Consider the following 17,367-nt stretch of genomic DNA (forward strand, 5'->3'; position numbering starts at 1 on the left):
TGCTCCCTCTCTCTCTGTCTCAAAATAAATAAATAAACAAAGATAAAAAAAAAAAGTGCAAGATTAACATGAAAAGTATGTGGTTGTCCCCTCAGGAAATGAACAACAGGGGTGTATCCTGGCCCTTCCAGGAACCTACCTTCAGGGCATCCAAGATCCTGCCATCGTAGTCAATCACCACTGTGTCTCCTTGCTCGCCCTTGAGGCCCGGGGGACCCTAAGGCAGGAAGAAGAGTAAGAATTTCAGGGAAGGGCCGTGGTTTTCAGGTCTGTGTCTCAGCCAGAGAACCTGGGAACCTGGCCCGCACGACGGTCCGTGTAACTTGAGCTGTAACCTGGTGGGACCCCCACAAGCCCATACTCCAGAATCTACTTGGGCACTGGGACCCCGTTCACTGGGAAAATGCTCCGGGGGCCCAGGCAGTGGGCATCAGGGAGGGAAGAGGGCTCTGAAGCAATGAGGGAACATGTTCCTGCCTGGTCCGGCTGCAATTCAGGTGTGAATTGAAGTCCACTGAGGCCTTATCTTGGAGTTCTCCAGGGAAAACAGAAAGTCTAATTTTGATGGGAAGTTCTTCAGATTTTTAAAAAATGTTTATTTATTTATTTTGAGAGAGAGAGAGAGAGAGAATGAGCAGGGAAGGAGCAGGGAGAGAGAGAATCCCAAGAAGGCTCTGCGCTTTCAGCACAAGAGCCCGACATGGGGTTCGATCTCCCAAATGACGAGATCGTGACCTGAGCCCAGATCAAGTCTGACGCTTAACCGACTGAGCCACCCAGGTGCCCCAGGTTCTTCAGATTTTTAGATGTTGGCAAATAAGCAAAAATAAACACACTCCTCAAACCCCCAAACGCTACGACGACCAATACGAAATGTGCCAGCTGGATCTTACCCTTGGATCTTACCCTGGGGCCTCCGTTTCCCTGCCTCTGACGGAGGCTGCACACACCATGCACTAGTAACCAGCACACGGACGCCCAGGCTTACATGCTCCTGCATGGACACAACTGTCCTGCCCTGACTCTCTGAACCTCCCTCCATCCCAGGCTGCCCCCTGCTGGCAACACTCTGGTCAGGCCTGGGGCTAGCCCCCTGCAGAGGGCGGAAACACCCAGGTCAGGGCCTCATTTGCCAGCTACCCACACGGTCATGGCCTGTATGGAACTGTATGGTTCACACAGAATCCCATGCTCAGCGCCTAATCCAGCCCGGCCACCTGCATGACCAGGCTGTGTGCCTGGCCTTGTTGTGTGGAGAAAAGCAGCCTCCAGGAGCATGAGGGAACGTGATGGCCGGAGGCCACAGAGCAGAGGACAGGACCCTGGATGTCAACCTAAAGGTGGGTTGATAGGGGCTGGTCACAAACGATCTGAGACCAGCCCTGCTTCTGGAGATGGGGACGAACCTTAAGCCTGAGCCTCAATGTGGGGCAAGGCACCCCGCAGGGGTAAGGTAACGCCACAGGGGACAGATTGAAGGTCTATGCTTAACTATGAGAAGAAAAGACTCTAGGAGGACAGACACTCACGTGGGGAGGACTTGTTTTCACACATCCATAAGTGAACCATTGAGGGGCACCTGGGTGGCTCGGTTAAGCACCTGACTCTTGGTTTCGGCTCAGGTCATGATCTCGCGGTTCGTTGAGTCCGAGCCTGGCATCAGGCTCCACGCTGCACGGAGCCTGCTTGGGATTCTCTCTCTCTCCCTCTCTCTCTCTACCCCCACCCTCTCCCCACTCTCTCTGTCTCTCTCAAAATAAATAAATAACCTTAAAAAATTAAAAAAAAAAAACGCTAATGAATTATCAATTAAAAAAAAAAAGACTCCCATTTTCTGGAGCTCCTCTGGGGTCGTCTGGGGGACAGGGGCTTCTGAAGAACCCAGGCCCCTGGGTCCTCTCGGTGTGGCCAGAGGGGAGACTGCTTACCCGCAGCCCTGTGGCTCCATCGGCACCTTGCTGGCCAGGCTCTCCCTGTGGAGACACGAGGTTGCAGCCGTCTATGGATGGCTGCCCCACGCCCCCTCCAGTCTTCTCTTCACCAAAAAGCACAGGGCTCACATGCTGGGGCCCTAAGGGACTAATTTTTGTGACTGCCACGTCAGGAACAGGGCTCATGGAAGGAGCACCTATGGGACCCTCCTCTGGCCCCACGGTGTGGAGAGATGGGCCACTGAGGGAGGGCTATAAGATGACAGCCACAAAGCTGAGCTCGGTGGAGGCCTTGTCACTCACCCAGACCCACTGGCCACCCAGGCCCCAGGCCGGCCTCTGACAGCCTGAGGAATGAGACACTAGGACCCAAGCCCTCCCGGGACTCCCCACTTCAAAGGGCAAATTGGAGGTGAAACCACAGGGAGGTGTCCCCATGATGGGGACACTGGTCTGAGCCGCGCACTGTAAGGCACCTTTGGCCCTGGGGCGCCGTCCACACCGTTTTCTCCTGGAGGCCCCACACTCCCTGGCTCGCCCTGCAACAGAGACATTTCACAGCGAGTGAGCACCAGGGGCAAGCTCGGGGCTACCTGGGCCTGCTGGCTTTCAGGGGCTCCTGGGGAACGTGCCTGAGCCCCCCTGGGGTTGAGGGGAGATGGGCCTCAGGACTCTCCCCAGCCCTGGGGACTCCATACCATGGCCAACTTCTCTGGTCTGGGTCTTGGTGCATAGTTAGGGCAGCTCAGGGGCTCAAGAGACATTTTGGAGGCTGACTGGCCATCTCTATGGTTTGGGAGAGCAAGGATGATACCCTGTTCCTAGCCTGGGGACAGGATAGAGTAGGGGCCACCTGAGATGGGAACTAGGAGGGCCTGAGGGTGTGAGAGGAGACAAATGACCGGATGGGATGCCCTGCCTGGTGCAAGTGGGGCCCAGGGCCTTCCTGTTGCCTCTCTGGCTTGCCCTGGGCATCAGCGCATTGCCCCCACATTGGAAAGGGCCAGCCAGGGGCCTCACCAGGCAGAGGGGAGGCAAGGGGCCTTCTGGGGGGAGGCACATGACCTACCTTGGGCCCTGGGGGTCCAGGGAGCCCTGGCTGGCTTGGCGTCCCGTCATCTCCCTGTGGAGAGAGAGGCCGAGGCTGCAGCCCTCAGGCCGGGCATACTGGCTTTGGACGTCTCCCCCACCCTGCGCTCCCCAGCACACCAATCCTCTGCTGGCACCAACACTGGTCACACTGGGTCAGGACAGGGGTGGGGCAGGTCCCCCAGGGCCAGCCCAGAGCGTGTGTCAGCAGGTGTGTGCAGAAGGAAGGTGGATGGGCAGGTGGAGGAGAGAGGGATTTGTTCTTTTAGTCAACAAATGTCATGGGGCCCCTGGATGTCTCAGTTGGTTGAGCTTCTGACTCTTGATTTCGGCTCAGGTCACGATCCCATGGTTTGGGGGATCAAGTCCCGCATCAGGCTCTGCACTGACAGCATGGAGCCTGCTTGAGACTCTCTCTCTACCTCTCTCTCAAAATAAATAAACTTTAAAAACAAACAAACAAACAAACAAACAAACAAATATCTTATGAGCACTCTCTGTGCAGATAGGGTCCCCGCTCAATGGGTGACAGGGATTGAGGACAAAGAAATATCCAGATAAGCACATAGCACCATGCCAGGAGGTGGAAGCAGTGGTGGAAAGGGAATATAAGAGGGTGGCAGGATGAAGGGGCTTGGAGGAACGGTCTCCTGTGGGAGGAGACAGCTGTTTGGAGACTTGGCCTGGGAACAGGTGGGGAAAGATCATTCCAGGTCAATGGTTCCCAAACTTGAGTGCATGTCAGAGTCACCCAGGGGCCTGTTGAACAGACCGGGTCTAAAAGTTCTGGTCACCAATTCTGATGGGGGTGGGGTGTGTCCACACCACCAAGCCATTCTCCGACACCAGCCAGGTGTCCTGCAATTCAGCCTAATTCTGATACGTGTCTACCAATCTCGAGAGTGTCAGATGGCACCGGTTAAGGGCCCAGTCCTCCAGGACTCTCCCGCTGGCTGTGCCCAACCTGCACACTCCAGGCATCAGGAGTAAGCCTGTTGCCACTTTTACTTCTCATCAACTGACCATAGAGTGAAGATTCCCACCACCTGCTCCTTGGGTTCCATCAGCTTTGCTACAGCGGCTCCCAGAACCCAGAGAAACACTTTACTTACTAGATTACCGGTTTATTATAAAGGCTGTAACTCAGAAACAGCCAGATGGAAGATATGCATCTGGCAGGGTACTAGGACAGTGCGTGGGGCTTCCGGGCCCTCTCCAGGAGTGCCACTCTCCCCAAGTCTCCACGTGCTCACCAACCCGGAAGCTCTCGGAACCCCATGCTTTTGGGTGTTTATGGAGCTTCACTGCACAGGCACGAATGATTAAATCGCCCACCACTGGTGAGATCAGTTCAATCTCCAGCCCCTCTCCCCTCCCTGGAAGGCTGGTGGCTGGGACTGAAATTCCCAACCTTCCAAAGGTTCTCCAGGCAACCACCCCCCATCCTCAGGTGGGGGCCCAACATCGCCTCATTCACATGACAATAGACACCTTCAAATTAGGTTCATCCCTCAGGACATTCCATGAGTTTTAGGAGTCTGCTCCAGAGACAGGGAGGACTGAGACTAAATATGGATTTATCATAAATCACAACATCCTGGGGTGCCTGGAGCTCTGAGGATACTGCTGGTCCTAGAACCTCACTTTGAGAACCACTGCCTAAGGCTGTGAACTGGGAACAAATTTGCTGTGTTTGAGGAAAGGAAAGGATGAGGGAATAAGTGGATAAATGAACAAGATCCTGGCTTCAGAGACAGAGGACAGAGGACCCATATGTGAGGACTTTCCTGTGGTCACCCCCCCACCCCCACCCCTCGCCGGCCTGGCCCCACTGGGAGCCCTGCCCTTCTCTCCAGCCTCTTCCCACATACCCCACAGGGGGCCCCCTCACCTTCTTTCCAGGAATGCCAGGCTCACCCTGAGGAGGGGGTAAGGGGGTGCAAGAGAGAGGTCAGAGCCCTCAGAGCACGGCCCAGACACCAGGCCACCTGTTCCTCTGGGAGAAGTGGCCTTGATGACTGGGGACAGCCTAGAGATCTCGGCCCCACAGACAGGTGCACACAGATGCTGGGGCTGACAGTCTTGGACTCCACTCCCGACTGGGTCCCCCTCCCCCACAAGCTGAATGATCCTGGGCAAGTCACTACTTTTGCAAGTGGGGGGTGTGAAGCCCCAGCCTCAGAGGGTGGTTCTGAGATGAGAGAAGTAATGAAAGCCCTTTTCCTTCAGGGAAGACCACAGCTTGCCCTCCCACCCCTGCAGGTGCTGTTCACAGCAGGGAACGGGGGTGGGGAGGGACAGCTGTCATGGGGAGGGGGCAGTGGGGTAGGGAGCCCATCCCTCCCAGGCCTGGGGCATGGGACACGGAGTAAGGAGCACCCACCTTGGGCCCTGGGGGTCCCTTCAGGCCCTGGAACAAGAGAAGAGAAAATATTAAATGGGATACTGGAGGCTGCTTTTGGGAGGTTCTCCTTCTGGTCATTTTATAGAGGGTGACACCAGGTGCTAGACGGCAGGAGGCGGGGCTGTGCTGCCTGCTCTAGGCCTGACCCTTCCCCATGTCTACGGCCACTTCTGCACCAGATCTCAAGCAGTGCAGTGGGCTGTGGGCTTCCTCCCAGGGACGTGGGGCTGGGGGCCTAGGCCCATCGGTTCCCTGATGCTGGTGACAGGGCGGGAGGGCAGGGGTGCCCGCACACGCACACCCCCGGTGCGGCTGTAAGCGGGACAGGGGCTTCCGGGCCTGCAACCACGGGCCTAGCAGCCCAAGCCTCTGAAATGCCCTGGATACTGACCATCTCGCCGTCTCGTCCAGCCTCTCCTTTGGGACCCTGAGGGGGCAGAAGAGGAGAGCCTCTGGAGGGGATGCAGGGGATGAGAAGTGCAGGGGCTGAGCCCACTCCCCCCACCAGGCCCTGTGCTGGGGCTCCAAGTAGTCTCTCGTGTCGTGTCATCTTGACCAAACCCCTGAAGAGCGGGTGCCATTGTTCCCATTTCACAGATGAGAATGTCGAGGCTCAGGGAGTTACACGCCCAACGTGAGTAGGCATGGATGAGCCAACTGAGTAGGTGCCCTGAGAGGGGACAGTTTGGTAGAGGAGCTGGATCTGCACGGGACAGGAAGGACAGGCCTGCGTCCCTGTGTTGGGGGAAGGGGAAGGACATGAAGTCTGGCCTCCGGGGTTCGGGTAGAACTATAGGAGGACAGCTGAGCCTAGCTAGTTAGTACTGGAGGTGGGAAAGCAAGAGAGAGTGAGAAAGAGAGAGCGAGGGAGGAACAGGGCTTGGTAAATCTGCTGGAGGAAGCGCCCACATGTGGGTCTCAGGGCCAGGGTTAGGAATGGGAGTGAAATCATAACCGATATCAGGTTCAGGGCCTCTGGTTCTATTTGGGGTGGACCAGGATTTGGGAATGAGTTTGGGGTCAAGGTCTTGGATGGCGGTAAGTATAAGGCTGGAGTGGGGTAAGTGTCTGGGTGAGGGCTGGGGTTGGGGTTGGGGTTAGGCGTGGATCTGGGTGTGGACTGGGGACAGGGCTGGGGCTGGGGTTGTTTCTGGGTCAGGGGTTAGGGTTTTGGTAGGTGCAGGACCAGGTCTGAGGTATTTCCACTTCCATGCCCTCTCTTACCTCTGGGCCTTGTGCTCCCCTGGGGCCATCTTTCCCAGTGTCGCCAGGAGGGCCTCGGACCCCAGGGGGTCCAGGGGGCCCCGGAGGCCCAGCAGCTCCATCTTGCCCTTGGTCTCCCTGGAAGACATGGTGCGTGACTCACCGGGAGGGGAAGGAAAGGGGCTCCAGTCTCCAGAGAGAAGCCTCTGCAGATGGACAGGCCCGTGCCTTCCCTTCCCCAGCTGGAGCGGGCTCAGAGGGAAGCGCCTTGTCACTGCGCTTCTTGCCGCTTCTTGGTGGCCACACGAAGGGACAAGCCCTTGTACTCTGACATAAGAGGCTAACAGGACCCTTCCCCTCCGAGGAATGTGCCATCTTCCCAGCTCCCGGTGCCTGGAGCCCAGCTCTGGTGTTCAGTTGAGAGTGGAGACACGTTGGATGTGGGAGCTAGCACGTGGGCCCCACTGGCCCCCTTCTTCCTGGAGAGGGCGCTGCACGCCTCCCGAAGGACCTTCCCGTTGGGCAGCTCCTGCTTTATTAGGTGCTGGAGGTGTGCTTCTGGGCACGTACGCAGAGCAATGAGCGCTCGGGCTCACACAAAACCCGCACGCAAGTGTTCACAGCAGCTTTACGTGTAATGGCCCCAAACCGGAAACAACCCAATGTAGCTACCCAATGGGTGAAGGGTTAACTGACAGGGATACAACCGTATCACAGAACACTGCTCAGCAGTAAGTGCAAAGGGACAAAGTACGGATGCGTGCAGTAACTTGGATGCATCTTGAGGGCATCACGCTGAGGGAACAGAACCAATCTCGAAAGGTTACATACTGTGTGGCTGCATCTACACAACATTGTTGACATGGAAATGTCATACAGGTGGAGCACAGATTAATGGTTGCTGGGGGTTAGGGATGGGGTGGGGAGGGTGGGAGTGTAGCTGGGCAAGGCTACCACGAGGGGGTCTCTGCATGTGGTTACAGGAATCTACAAGTGTGATAGCACTGCCCAGACTTAAATACCCCCCGGGTGAATATAACGGGTAAAATCCAAATAAGGCAGGTGGACTGTATCCATTTCCTGGTTATGAGCTCGTACTTGAGTGAGGCAAGACATTGCCATGGTGTGTGTGTGTGGGGGGGGGGGGAGAGGTGGAGAACGGGACAAGGGGTATTATTTCTGTTTTTTTTTTAATGTTTATTTATTTTTGAGAGAGAGAAAGAGGAAGGGAGGGAGGGAGGGGGAGAGGGAGAGAGAGAGAGAGAGAGAGAGAGAGAGAGAGAGAGAGAGAGACTGAGCATGAGTGGGGGAGGAGCAGAGAGAGGGGAGACACAGAATCCAAGGCAGGCTCCAGGCTCTGAGCTGTCAGCACAGAGCCCTATGTGGGGCTCAAACTCACGAACCGTAAGATCATGACCTGAGCCGCTCAATCGACTGAGCCACGCAGGTGCCCCTCTGGGGTATTATTTCTTACAACTAATTGTTGACCTGCAACGATCTCAGAATAAAAAGTTAAAAAGAGGAGCATCTGGGTGGCTCAGTCGGTTAAGTGTCTGACTCTTGGTTTCCGTTCAGGTCATGATCTCATGATTCATGAGTCTGAGCCCCTGTCGGACTCTACGCTGACAATGCGGAACCTGCTTGGGATTTTCTCTCTCTCCCTGTCTCTCTCTCTCTCAAAATAAATAAATAAACTTAAAAAAAATACATAAAAAGAGCAATGAAGGGCCACACAGTCTCTGTCATGCAGCATCCTATCCCTGACTCAAGGACCTGATGTTAGTACTGGGTCAGACCTCAGGCAGCCAGAGCCCTCACCTCGAGGTCCTGCCTACAATGAGGGAGGATCACTGTGCCCCCGGCACTTCCTGCTACCCCAGTGGTACCTGCCCAGCACTGGCACAGGGTATAGTAATGGGGCATGCTTGACTCACAGTGTCAGCAGCTCCCAAACTCCCCGTAACCAAGAAAGGAAGAAGCCTCTGGAAGAGGTGGCCCCTGCTGTGTGCCCAGTGCCGATGAGCTAGGACTTCCCAGAAGGTGTCTCACCCAACCCTTGTAACCACCTGGCTGAGACACTGCTATTGTCCCATTTCACAGACGGAGTGGTCAGGAACAGCAAGGGTAATTGTTTACCCAGGGTTTCAGAGCTGGGAAAGGCTCCTCTGGCCATTGAGGAGAGCAATGCCTTTTGGACATTTTTTTAAATCCACAGACCCCATGATAGGAAAGTTCACCTCTTCAGCCAGCTGCACGTAAGACACAGTTCATTTGTTTTTCCCAATTAAAAAATTAACCGAAGCTCTCAATGTCCCCCACTCAGGTCCAACCCTGCCGGGGGCATGACCAAGGGGCTACAATTCCAGTCCAGTGTAAAGAAACCCAATGGTGTGGTTAGCTCAGCCAGCCATGGGTGGTGATGGAGGTGGGTAATTCCTATTTCATTTTCTGCTGTATCAGGAAGAATTCGAAGACACCCCATTGTTCCTTTCACAGCCTGGGGCCCCCATGATGGGCACCACTGGTCTGGACTCTACTTGTTGGGGCAGAAAATGAGTTTAGACACTTGAACAGGCCCCAGGACAGGTTTTTTAGGCTCTTCCCTTGAGTTACTCAGGGTGTGAGGCTGGCCAGCTGCCTTGTGTGTGCCCTGGGATCGGATGGCTGAGGTCTAACCCTGGAAATGCAGGGGTGAGTCACGGGAACACGCAAGCCAGCAGGCGCGGGCACACCAGTGGACCAGGCTACCTTGAAGATGCGGCGACTGTACACGTGATGGTCTCTACTTATAAAGCCCGGATTGAGTCGTGGGAAAACCATCTAGTCAGCAAACGGGTTGTGTGGTCAGGAAGGCAGAAGGGTGATTCAGAAGAGGCAAAGCCGCTTAACCCAGCCGAGTGATTGGGAGAGGACAAGAACGTTCTCCACAAAGATGGCCGCTATGCTCGTTCCCATCCCGCAGGCCCCTTGCAATGGGCGTCCCCCCCTCTCCCCATCAGGATCTGGGGCCTGTTCCCCTTTCCCCACCTTGACTCTGGTTGGGCCCCGTGACTGATGGGACCAATAATATACAGTGGAAGTGATACCGCGTCCATTCCAGATATAGCTCTTAACTGGCCCGACCGTTACGTTTCTGGCCTCCTGGGATGCTAGTTTGGGGATGCCCCTCTAGGAAGCCCACTGCCAGGCTGGGAGAAGGCTTGATGCACAGAGACCCTCCCCAGCCGAGCTCCCAGGCAACAGCCTCGTCAACTGTGGCCATGGGGCGTGCCATCACCTTGGACTACAGGCCCAGCAGCCTCTGCCTGCGATGAGATCGCCTACCCCCACCAACCCAAGGGGTCCTGAGAGACTGTGGCACATTGTCGTTTTAAACCACAGAACTTTCAAGGGTGGAGGCTGTTTCAGAAGTGGCTGGAACACTGGGACAAGAGGACCTCCACGAAGAGCGAAGGGAGGGCTTCAGAAAGAATCTCTCTTTCATGACCCCCCGGGCCAGGAGAGTTCTAGTCTGTTGAGGAGTGGGCATCCCCATTTAGAGTACCAGCTTTCACACACCCAACAGCAAGCAAACCAAAGGATTTTTCTCGGCAGCCACAAAGCTCCACACAGGTGCCCTTTCTTTGACTTCGGGGCCACCTTGCCAGCTTTCGGGGGGCCTTTCCCTCCAAAGGCTCAGCACAGAACAAGCTCTGTCCTGGGGACTCAGCCTGGCCAGCCGGCTGCTCTCAGCTCATGCTCACGACCACCTGTGATGTGGGCCCTCCTGGTCTTGTTGCACAAACCAGGCTCAGAGCCTTGAGGCTAGAGGGATTGGAGCCCAGCCAACACTTGGCGCTGAGCTGCCTCCTCTTTGCATCCTGCCACCTGCCCCCATCCCCGCCCCCGCTCCATCCCTGCCTGCCTCCAATGCTTGCAGAGGCTGGCTGGGGGGTGACTCATTCACTGGCTACAACCTCCACTCCCTAACCTTCTTGAAAGCAAGTAGGAACCCACCACTCCACTGCCTTTCTCTGGGCGGTCAGGCCTCTGCCCTGGCTGTGGTAGGAATGGTGGGGACACGCATTTAGGGCCATTTAAGTGGCCCTCTGCTGAGATCTGCTTCGTTGGGGCCACCCCACCCGGGGTCTCCACGCTGCTTCACCGAAGAGACCCCATCACTTGCTCTGCTTCGTTGAAGAGACCGCAGGTTTGGCAGGAGGCACTTCTGAGTCTCTTGGACCCTGGGGGCTCTGAGGGCCAGGGGACCTATTGTCCCCACGCTGAGTCCTGGGTGCCTACTTTTATGTCTGCAATGAATCTTTGCCACAGCAGCTTGAGGTAGGGTCTGTCACCACCCCCTCCCCACAGTTGCAGAAACTGAGTCTCAGAGGGGAAACTGAGTTGCTCAAGGTTACTTGGCTGATAAGTGGCAGCCACTTCCTGGGGTGCCAGTCACCCTCAGGAAGGTTAGTCTCCGTTCTGGGGCCAGTGCTAGCCCCACTATCCCGCATCCCTCCCCCCCCCCCCCCCCGGCATCCATGGTGATAAGTATGACTGGGATGTCTGTCAGCTAGAGACACCCATCTATGATCTCAGCCAGACCAGGGCCTGGGGCTTCCAGCCCGTGGCCACTTAAGTGAAACCACTTAATCAGGATAGGACGTGGGCAGAGACCGAGGGCACTTCTTTCTGCAATAAGGTATAAGGGATCTGGAAGAAAGCTAGATATGCCTTATTATAAAACAAAACAAACTTGGTGGGTGGGTGAGGGGGTCTTGCTCCGTTCTTACCCGGGGGCCGAAGTCTCCTGGTGCACCCTGAGAACAAAAAAACCGGAAGACAGATCACTGCTACTATTATTGCTTTATCAGATGTTTTGAGCATTTACCCTGCACTCAGTGTTTTATGTACATAGTCTCACTGAATTCTAACAACCGTAACATACAGGCTCTATTTTTATGTCCATTTCCAATGAGGACACTGAGGCACAGAGAGGCTAAGTCACCTGCCCGAGGTCACACAGCTAGCACACCCAGGGCGTGGAACTGGGCACTCTGTTGTCTGTTGCCAGTCCCCAAAACACGGTGGGAGCAGAGACCAGCTGCTCCCACCGCGTCCTCTTGGGATCCTGAAACCTCAGAACAGCGAGTGTTGATGATTACCTGAATCATTGTTTTAAGTCCCCAAGTTTTGGGGCAGTATGTTACTAAGTGATAGATGCCAAGACACCAATTTCTCTCTGGTTTCAAAGCCTCTGCCTTCCTCATTCAGCCCGAGCCTGAGGGAAATAATCCCGGCACCTGCCCCGCTCAGACCATTACCTCGTGCAGTCTTCCCCCCTGGCTCTGTGAGGTTGCTTTCACTTACAGATGGAGAAACTGAGGCCAACGCATCCAAAGCTGTACAGTTGATGGCGGAGCCCTAATGCTAACCTGACGCCCTGAGCGCCGGGTCCTGTGCCTTGCACAGCTCTGATGGTGGACTGGAGCCTTGGCTGCCCTTATTCCGTGGGCACATCGAGGCGGGGGCGGGGGGCGGGGTTGGTGCTGGGATGGATGTGGCCCAGCTTTGCCCAGCCATTCCCTAGAAGCATCCCGCCACACCTAGGTCTGTTCTGGTCGCTCCCTGCTCTGATCCCACTGTGGGACACATAGGTCTCCCCTCTCTCGCCCTCCCTTCTGAGACACTTGGAGGCCCCAGCCCTCCAGGGGTCTGCCGTGACATTCAGCGCCAAATGCCAGGAAAGCCTTTCTCACAAGGGGTGTAAAGTTCACAGGGGCAGCTCTCTGCCATCTGTTTTCCTGGGGTGGGGGTGCACTCCTCACAAAGAATCCCATCTACAGGGACTGTTCACCCCCCTGTCCCTGGCTCTCCCGGCACCCCCCTTTTCACAGGCAGGGACTTCCTTTGGAAACTCCTCATTCTGGGCAGACCGTGCTTTGAGCTTTGTCATGCTCTGGTGCTGGGAGAACTCCAACTTAACCCCCTGGCACTTTAAATTGTTAAATATAAGCCGTGTAACCATTAGGAGGGAGGCACTAGTAGCCCCACTTTACAGATGGGGAAACTGAGGCTCTAGGAGAGGATGTGATGTCCCCAAGGCCACACTCTGGAGCTGGGGTTTGGAGACGGGTTTCTGGCATCCTTTATCACATCTGCATCTGGACAGCATCCGGCATCACTTACCTTTTCCCCTTTGGGGCCTGGAAGTCCCTGGAGAAAAAAAGGTGGAGAAAGAACAGGCATGAGCAAGGAGGACTGGGCTGTTTCCCCTTCCGGCTTCCCTAAGGCTTTGGGGGCAGAGGGGCCTATGGGGCTGAGCAGAGCTGTGGGTAGCCGGGTGGGTATATGCACAAATCTGTCAGCTTTAATGAGGGTTGCTCTGGCCGGCCCTAAGGAAGCCACACAGCGCAGTCCCCCGCATGAGGGAGACGGGGGACTTGAGGGTCGCTGGTACCTCTCAGCTCGGGTAGGGGCACATGTGCTGTCACTCCTCCCAGAGGGCAGAGCCCTCCAAGCTCAGCACCTGCCGTGCCCAGGGCCGCTGCCCCTTGACTATCCATTATCACTCCAGCCGTTAATGGCTTGGCTTGTTGGTTCATTCAACAACTTGTCCATCCAGGTGGTCAGTTCATTCCTCTATCCTTTAATGCTGCACACATCACTGGGCAACTCCTCAATTGTGTTACTTCTTTCATTCCTTCACTCACTTGTCTGCTCAACCATCATGTGTTTGTCCACCCACTAACTCAGCTACCCTCTCATGCATCCAACTGTTGGTACAATTACTTCATCTGTCTTTCCATCCAACCATCCTTCCTTCCTGCCATCCATCCATCCACCCATCTGTTCATCAACCCAACTCATCTATCTATCCATCCATCTGTTCTTCCATGCAACCGTTCATCAATCCATTTGTCCATCCATCTGTCCATCCATGCACGCACCTGTCTGTGATCCAGTCATCCAGCCAGCCAGCTTTCCTTCCTTCCTTCCTTCCTTCCTTCCTTCCTTCCTTCCTTCCTTCCATTCATCAGCCCATCTCTCCATCCATCTATCCATCATACATTCATTCATCCAGTCAGCCTCCCTTCCTTCCTTCCATCCATTCATCCTTGCATCCATTATCCAGTCAGCCAGGCTTGCTTCCTTCCATCCATTCATCCTTCCTTCCTTCCTTCCTTCCTTCCTTCCATCCATCCATCATCCATTCATCTGTCCATCCATCCATCCATCCACCCACCCACCCAGCTAACTATCCATCCACATCCACTTTTTTGTTTAATTATGCCCTCTCCCTGTACAGCTTATTTATTCTGCTGAAGATGCCTGTGGACCACAGGCTCCTGGCCCACATGTTGAGAACTCATGAAGCCTTGAGACTGTGTTGGGGGATGCTCTGTATGTGGGCTTGCTAGGAGGGGCTTGTATGTTCTGAAAGCTGACTAGATGTCAGGGATGGTGCTATCCACACTTCTCTACATCCCCAGCATGTGGGGAAGGTTAATGGGCCCATTTGACAGAGCCTTGGGCTTGGGAGGTGAAGAGGCCTCCCCAAGGCTGCACAGTCAGCAGGTAGTGGAGGTGGATTTGAACTTAATTCTGATACCCAAATGGTTTCTCTCCTTGCTGATCCAGGTTCCCAGGGGCCCCTTCCCTCTGGCACCCCATCACTCTCAGCCCCACAGTGGCCTGGTCCCAGGACCACCTAGAATTGCCCTGTCATCACTTACCGGCTTGCCATCTAGACCCAGTGGCCCCTGGAAATGAGAGAGACAGAGAGCAGAGGTTACACACTGGAAAGGCATTTCCTGTGTGTTTTATGACCCAGAGGCACTACTGAGCACCAAAGACCAAAACCTGACATGAGCCCATGGGTCTGAAGACCTTTCACGCAGACCTGGGGTGGGGGTGTCTGGGTGTTTGCTGCCCAGAATCCCCTCCTCTGACAAGAGAGCCCCACTTCTCCTCCAGAACCACCCCCATCTGCTCGTATGGGGCTTGGGCATGTGGTCGCATTCCCTCGACCAGGGGGATTTGGTTCAGGGATAAACGTCATGTCTGGGGCTTTGAATGGTGGCGCTTTAGGGGAAAGAGGGTCTTTTCTCCTGGTGGGGCTAAGGCTGGAGCTCCTGAGGGTACCATGTGGCTTGAGAAAGAGCCAACAGAGAAGAAGTCAGAGCTGAGAGACAGTGAGGAAAACGGGGCAAAGGGTCTGAAGCTGAAACCATCCACCCCTGCACACTTCTGTTTGTCAGTAGTTTTTTCTTTAAGCCAGTGTGAACTGAGTTCTGTCACATGGAACTTGGTAGGGACTGAATATGTCCCCACCCCACCCCCCAAGTCATGTGTTGGAATCTAACCCCCGGTGTGATGGCATTAGGAGGGGGCTTTGGGGAGGCGAAGAGGTTCATGAGGGTAGAGCTTCACAGATGGGATATTAGCCTTTACAAAAGAGGCTCCAGACGGCTGCCTGGGTCCTTGTCCACCATGTGGGGACACAGCGAGGGGATGGCAGTCTGCAGCCCGGAAGAGGGCCCCCCACCAGAACCTGACCACACTGGCACGCTGAACTCAGACTTCCAGCCTCTAGGATGGTGAGAAGATTTCTGTTGTTTCTAAGCCACCCGGGCCATGGCGCTTTGTTAGAGCAGCCCAAACAGGCTAAGACACAAGTGGAAGAGTCCTGAAGGTTCTTTCAGTTCCCTGCATTGGTGTGGCCTTCGTAGGCAAAAGTCAAGGCTGAGAGAAGCCAAATAGCACAAGGTCAGGTCCCAAGGGCTAGTGTATTCCAGAGGCCGCAGAGGGTCAGTGACCACTGCACAGCAACTCCCGTGGGCGCCCTCCACCTGGGGACCCATTGCCTCTCAGAAAGCCCCACTGAGTTCCATCCACCGCCATGTGGGGAATCCAAGGGCAGTGCCATGAACCGGATCCATCCGGTCTCTGTCAACACCTCTCCTCCCCCCTGCCACTGCCTCCTCATCCTCACGGACACTTCACCCTTGACCCCAGCCAATGTTCTAGGCAGCTCCACTCCCAAGCCTTTTCACACATCACCTGCCTGCCTGGCATACCTTTGTGTGTCACCTTTAGCTCAGTCACCTCCTCTTCCATGAAGCCCTCCAGGTTTCCCCACTTCTCAGAAATCAGGCCATTTGTCCCTACACCCAGAACATTTTCTCTTCCTTTCCTTTCCTTCCTTCCTTCCTTCCTTCCTTCCTTCCTTCCTTCCTTCCTTCCTTTCATTTTTTTAAATGTTTATTTATTTTTGAGAGAGAGAGAGAGTGTGTGAGCAGGGGAGGGGCAGAGAGAGAGAGGGAGACACAGAATCCCAAGCAGGCTCCAGGCTCTGAGCTGTCAGCACAGAGCCCAATGCAGGGCTGGAACTCACAAACTGGACATCCTGACCTAAGCCAAAGCCAGATGCTTAACCGACTGAGCCATCCAGGCACCCCATAACCAGGGCAATTCTGAAAATTTATCTCTTAAGTGCTTCTGGCCACCAGCCTCAAGGTCAGCTGAGGTTCTGGACTTCAGGGCAATGTCTTAGGGGTAGATGGAATCCCAGGAGGTGGGGAGTGGGGCCATTCCAAAGTCTTGGGGGTCCAGGCTCTGGAGGGTCCCAATCAGGTTGTCAGCCCCAACCCTAGTCACTGAGGCTGACCAGGAACTGCCCTAGCTGGCATCTCCTGCTGGCTCCTGGCTGTCCTGACCCCTGGGTCCACATGCCTGAGGCCTCCTGTCCTTAGTCTGCTAAAGTTTGGCCCTGCATCTCCTCTCCCTGCCCCATGCTCAGGCCCTGCTAGGCCTCACCCAGGCCCGGCCCCTTCTGCTGCCACAGTGCACACAGGGACATGTCCCACCTTGGGTCTCTTCTGGGGGCTCTTTGTGGACCCCTACTCAGTCTGAATCACCACAGCAAGCCCGTAAGGCAGGTGTTATCATCCCTGTCTTACAGAGGGGGAAACCGAAGCCAAGTGAGGGAAAGACCTTGCCCACGGCCATGCAGCCAGGGCAGGGCTAGAGCCCTGGATGGCTTTCCGGTTCTGTGTCTTCAGGCACTCAAGCAGCCTGCAGTGGCCTTGCCTAGATTCCTGGCCACTCTCCCCGCAATCTGCCTGTCCTTGCATGCCTCTGTTCAAAGCTCCCTGCTCCATCCCAGTGCCCACTGGACCTCGCCTGCCCGCGGGCCCCCGGCCAGCTTGACCAATGTGGCTGCCATCGTGGACTCTGTGTCCGGGCCTTGTGCCCATGTCTACTGCTGAACTGAGCCCAAACACAGCGCCCCTCTATCGATCTGAAGGGATTAAAAAATCCATAATGCAGGGCGCCTGGGCAGCTCCTGATTTCCGCTTAGGCCATGATCTCGCGGTTTGTGGGATCGAGCACCGTGTCAGCGCAGAGCCTGCTTGGGATTCTCTGCCCCTCCCCCCACTCACTCTCTCTCTAAACAAACAAACAAACATACATACATTAAAAAAAATCCGTAATGCAGACTGAAATTAAAGAGAGACAAAGGTGCAGTTAGAGCTGAGTTAATCTCTTTCCTCTTCGGGGGCTGGGAGGGAGGGCAGTGGCCTCACAGCCAATTCACTGGCAGCAGCATGAGGAGTTCAAGGTGTCCCTGACAAGGGCTGAGACACAGTGCAGGGCTGGTCCGAGGGAAGCAGGCACCCCGCCCCTTAGGGCCACAGAGGCAGAGACTCTCCAGGTCAAGTTTAGGAATGCTCTGATGTGCCTCAGTGTGGGCTCTGT

The 17,367-nt window shown here is 55.4% G+C and overlaps 1 protein-coding gene across 1 annotated transcript in view; it reads right to left on the bottom strand.

Annotated features, from left to right (window-relative positions):
* The window catches only part of COL23A1 (collagen type XXIII alpha 1 chain), a 355,860-nt gene that overhangs the window by 12,766 nt on the left and 325,727 nt on the right, over positions 1–17,367 (bottom strand). The window contains exons 6-16 of the mRNA XM_019469645.2: positions 14,343–14,369; positions 12,796–12,822; positions 11,400–11,426; positions 6,649–6,765; positions 5,816–5,851; positions 5,404–5,430; positions 4,912–4,938; positions 3,001–3,054; positions 2,408–2,470; positions 1,929–1,973; positions 140–217 (exon numbers count right to left, since the gene is read on the bottom strand). Coding sequence (XP_019325190.2) covers positions 140–217; positions 1,929–1,973; positions 2,408–2,470; positions 3,001–3,054; positions 4,912–4,938; positions 5,404–5,430; positions 5,816–5,851; positions 6,649–6,765; positions 11,400–11,426; positions 12,796–12,822; positions 14,343–14,369 — 528 coding nt within the window. The remainder of the gene's footprint in view (positions 1–139; positions 218–1,928; positions 1,974–2,407; positions 2,471–3,000; positions 3,055–4,911; positions 4,939–5,403; positions 5,431–5,815; positions 5,852–6,648; positions 6,766–11,399; positions 11,427–12,795; positions 12,823–14,342; positions 14,370–17,367) is intronic.

This window comes from Panthera pardus, unplaced genomic scaffold (assembly GCF_024362965.1).
Source record: "Panthera pardus isolate Hobbes unplaced genomic scaffold, ASM2436296v1 HiC_scaffold_2, whole genome shotgun sequence".
Classification (NCBI taxonomy): Eukaryota; Metazoa; Chordata; class Mammalia; order Carnivora; family Felidae; genus Panthera; species Panthera pardus.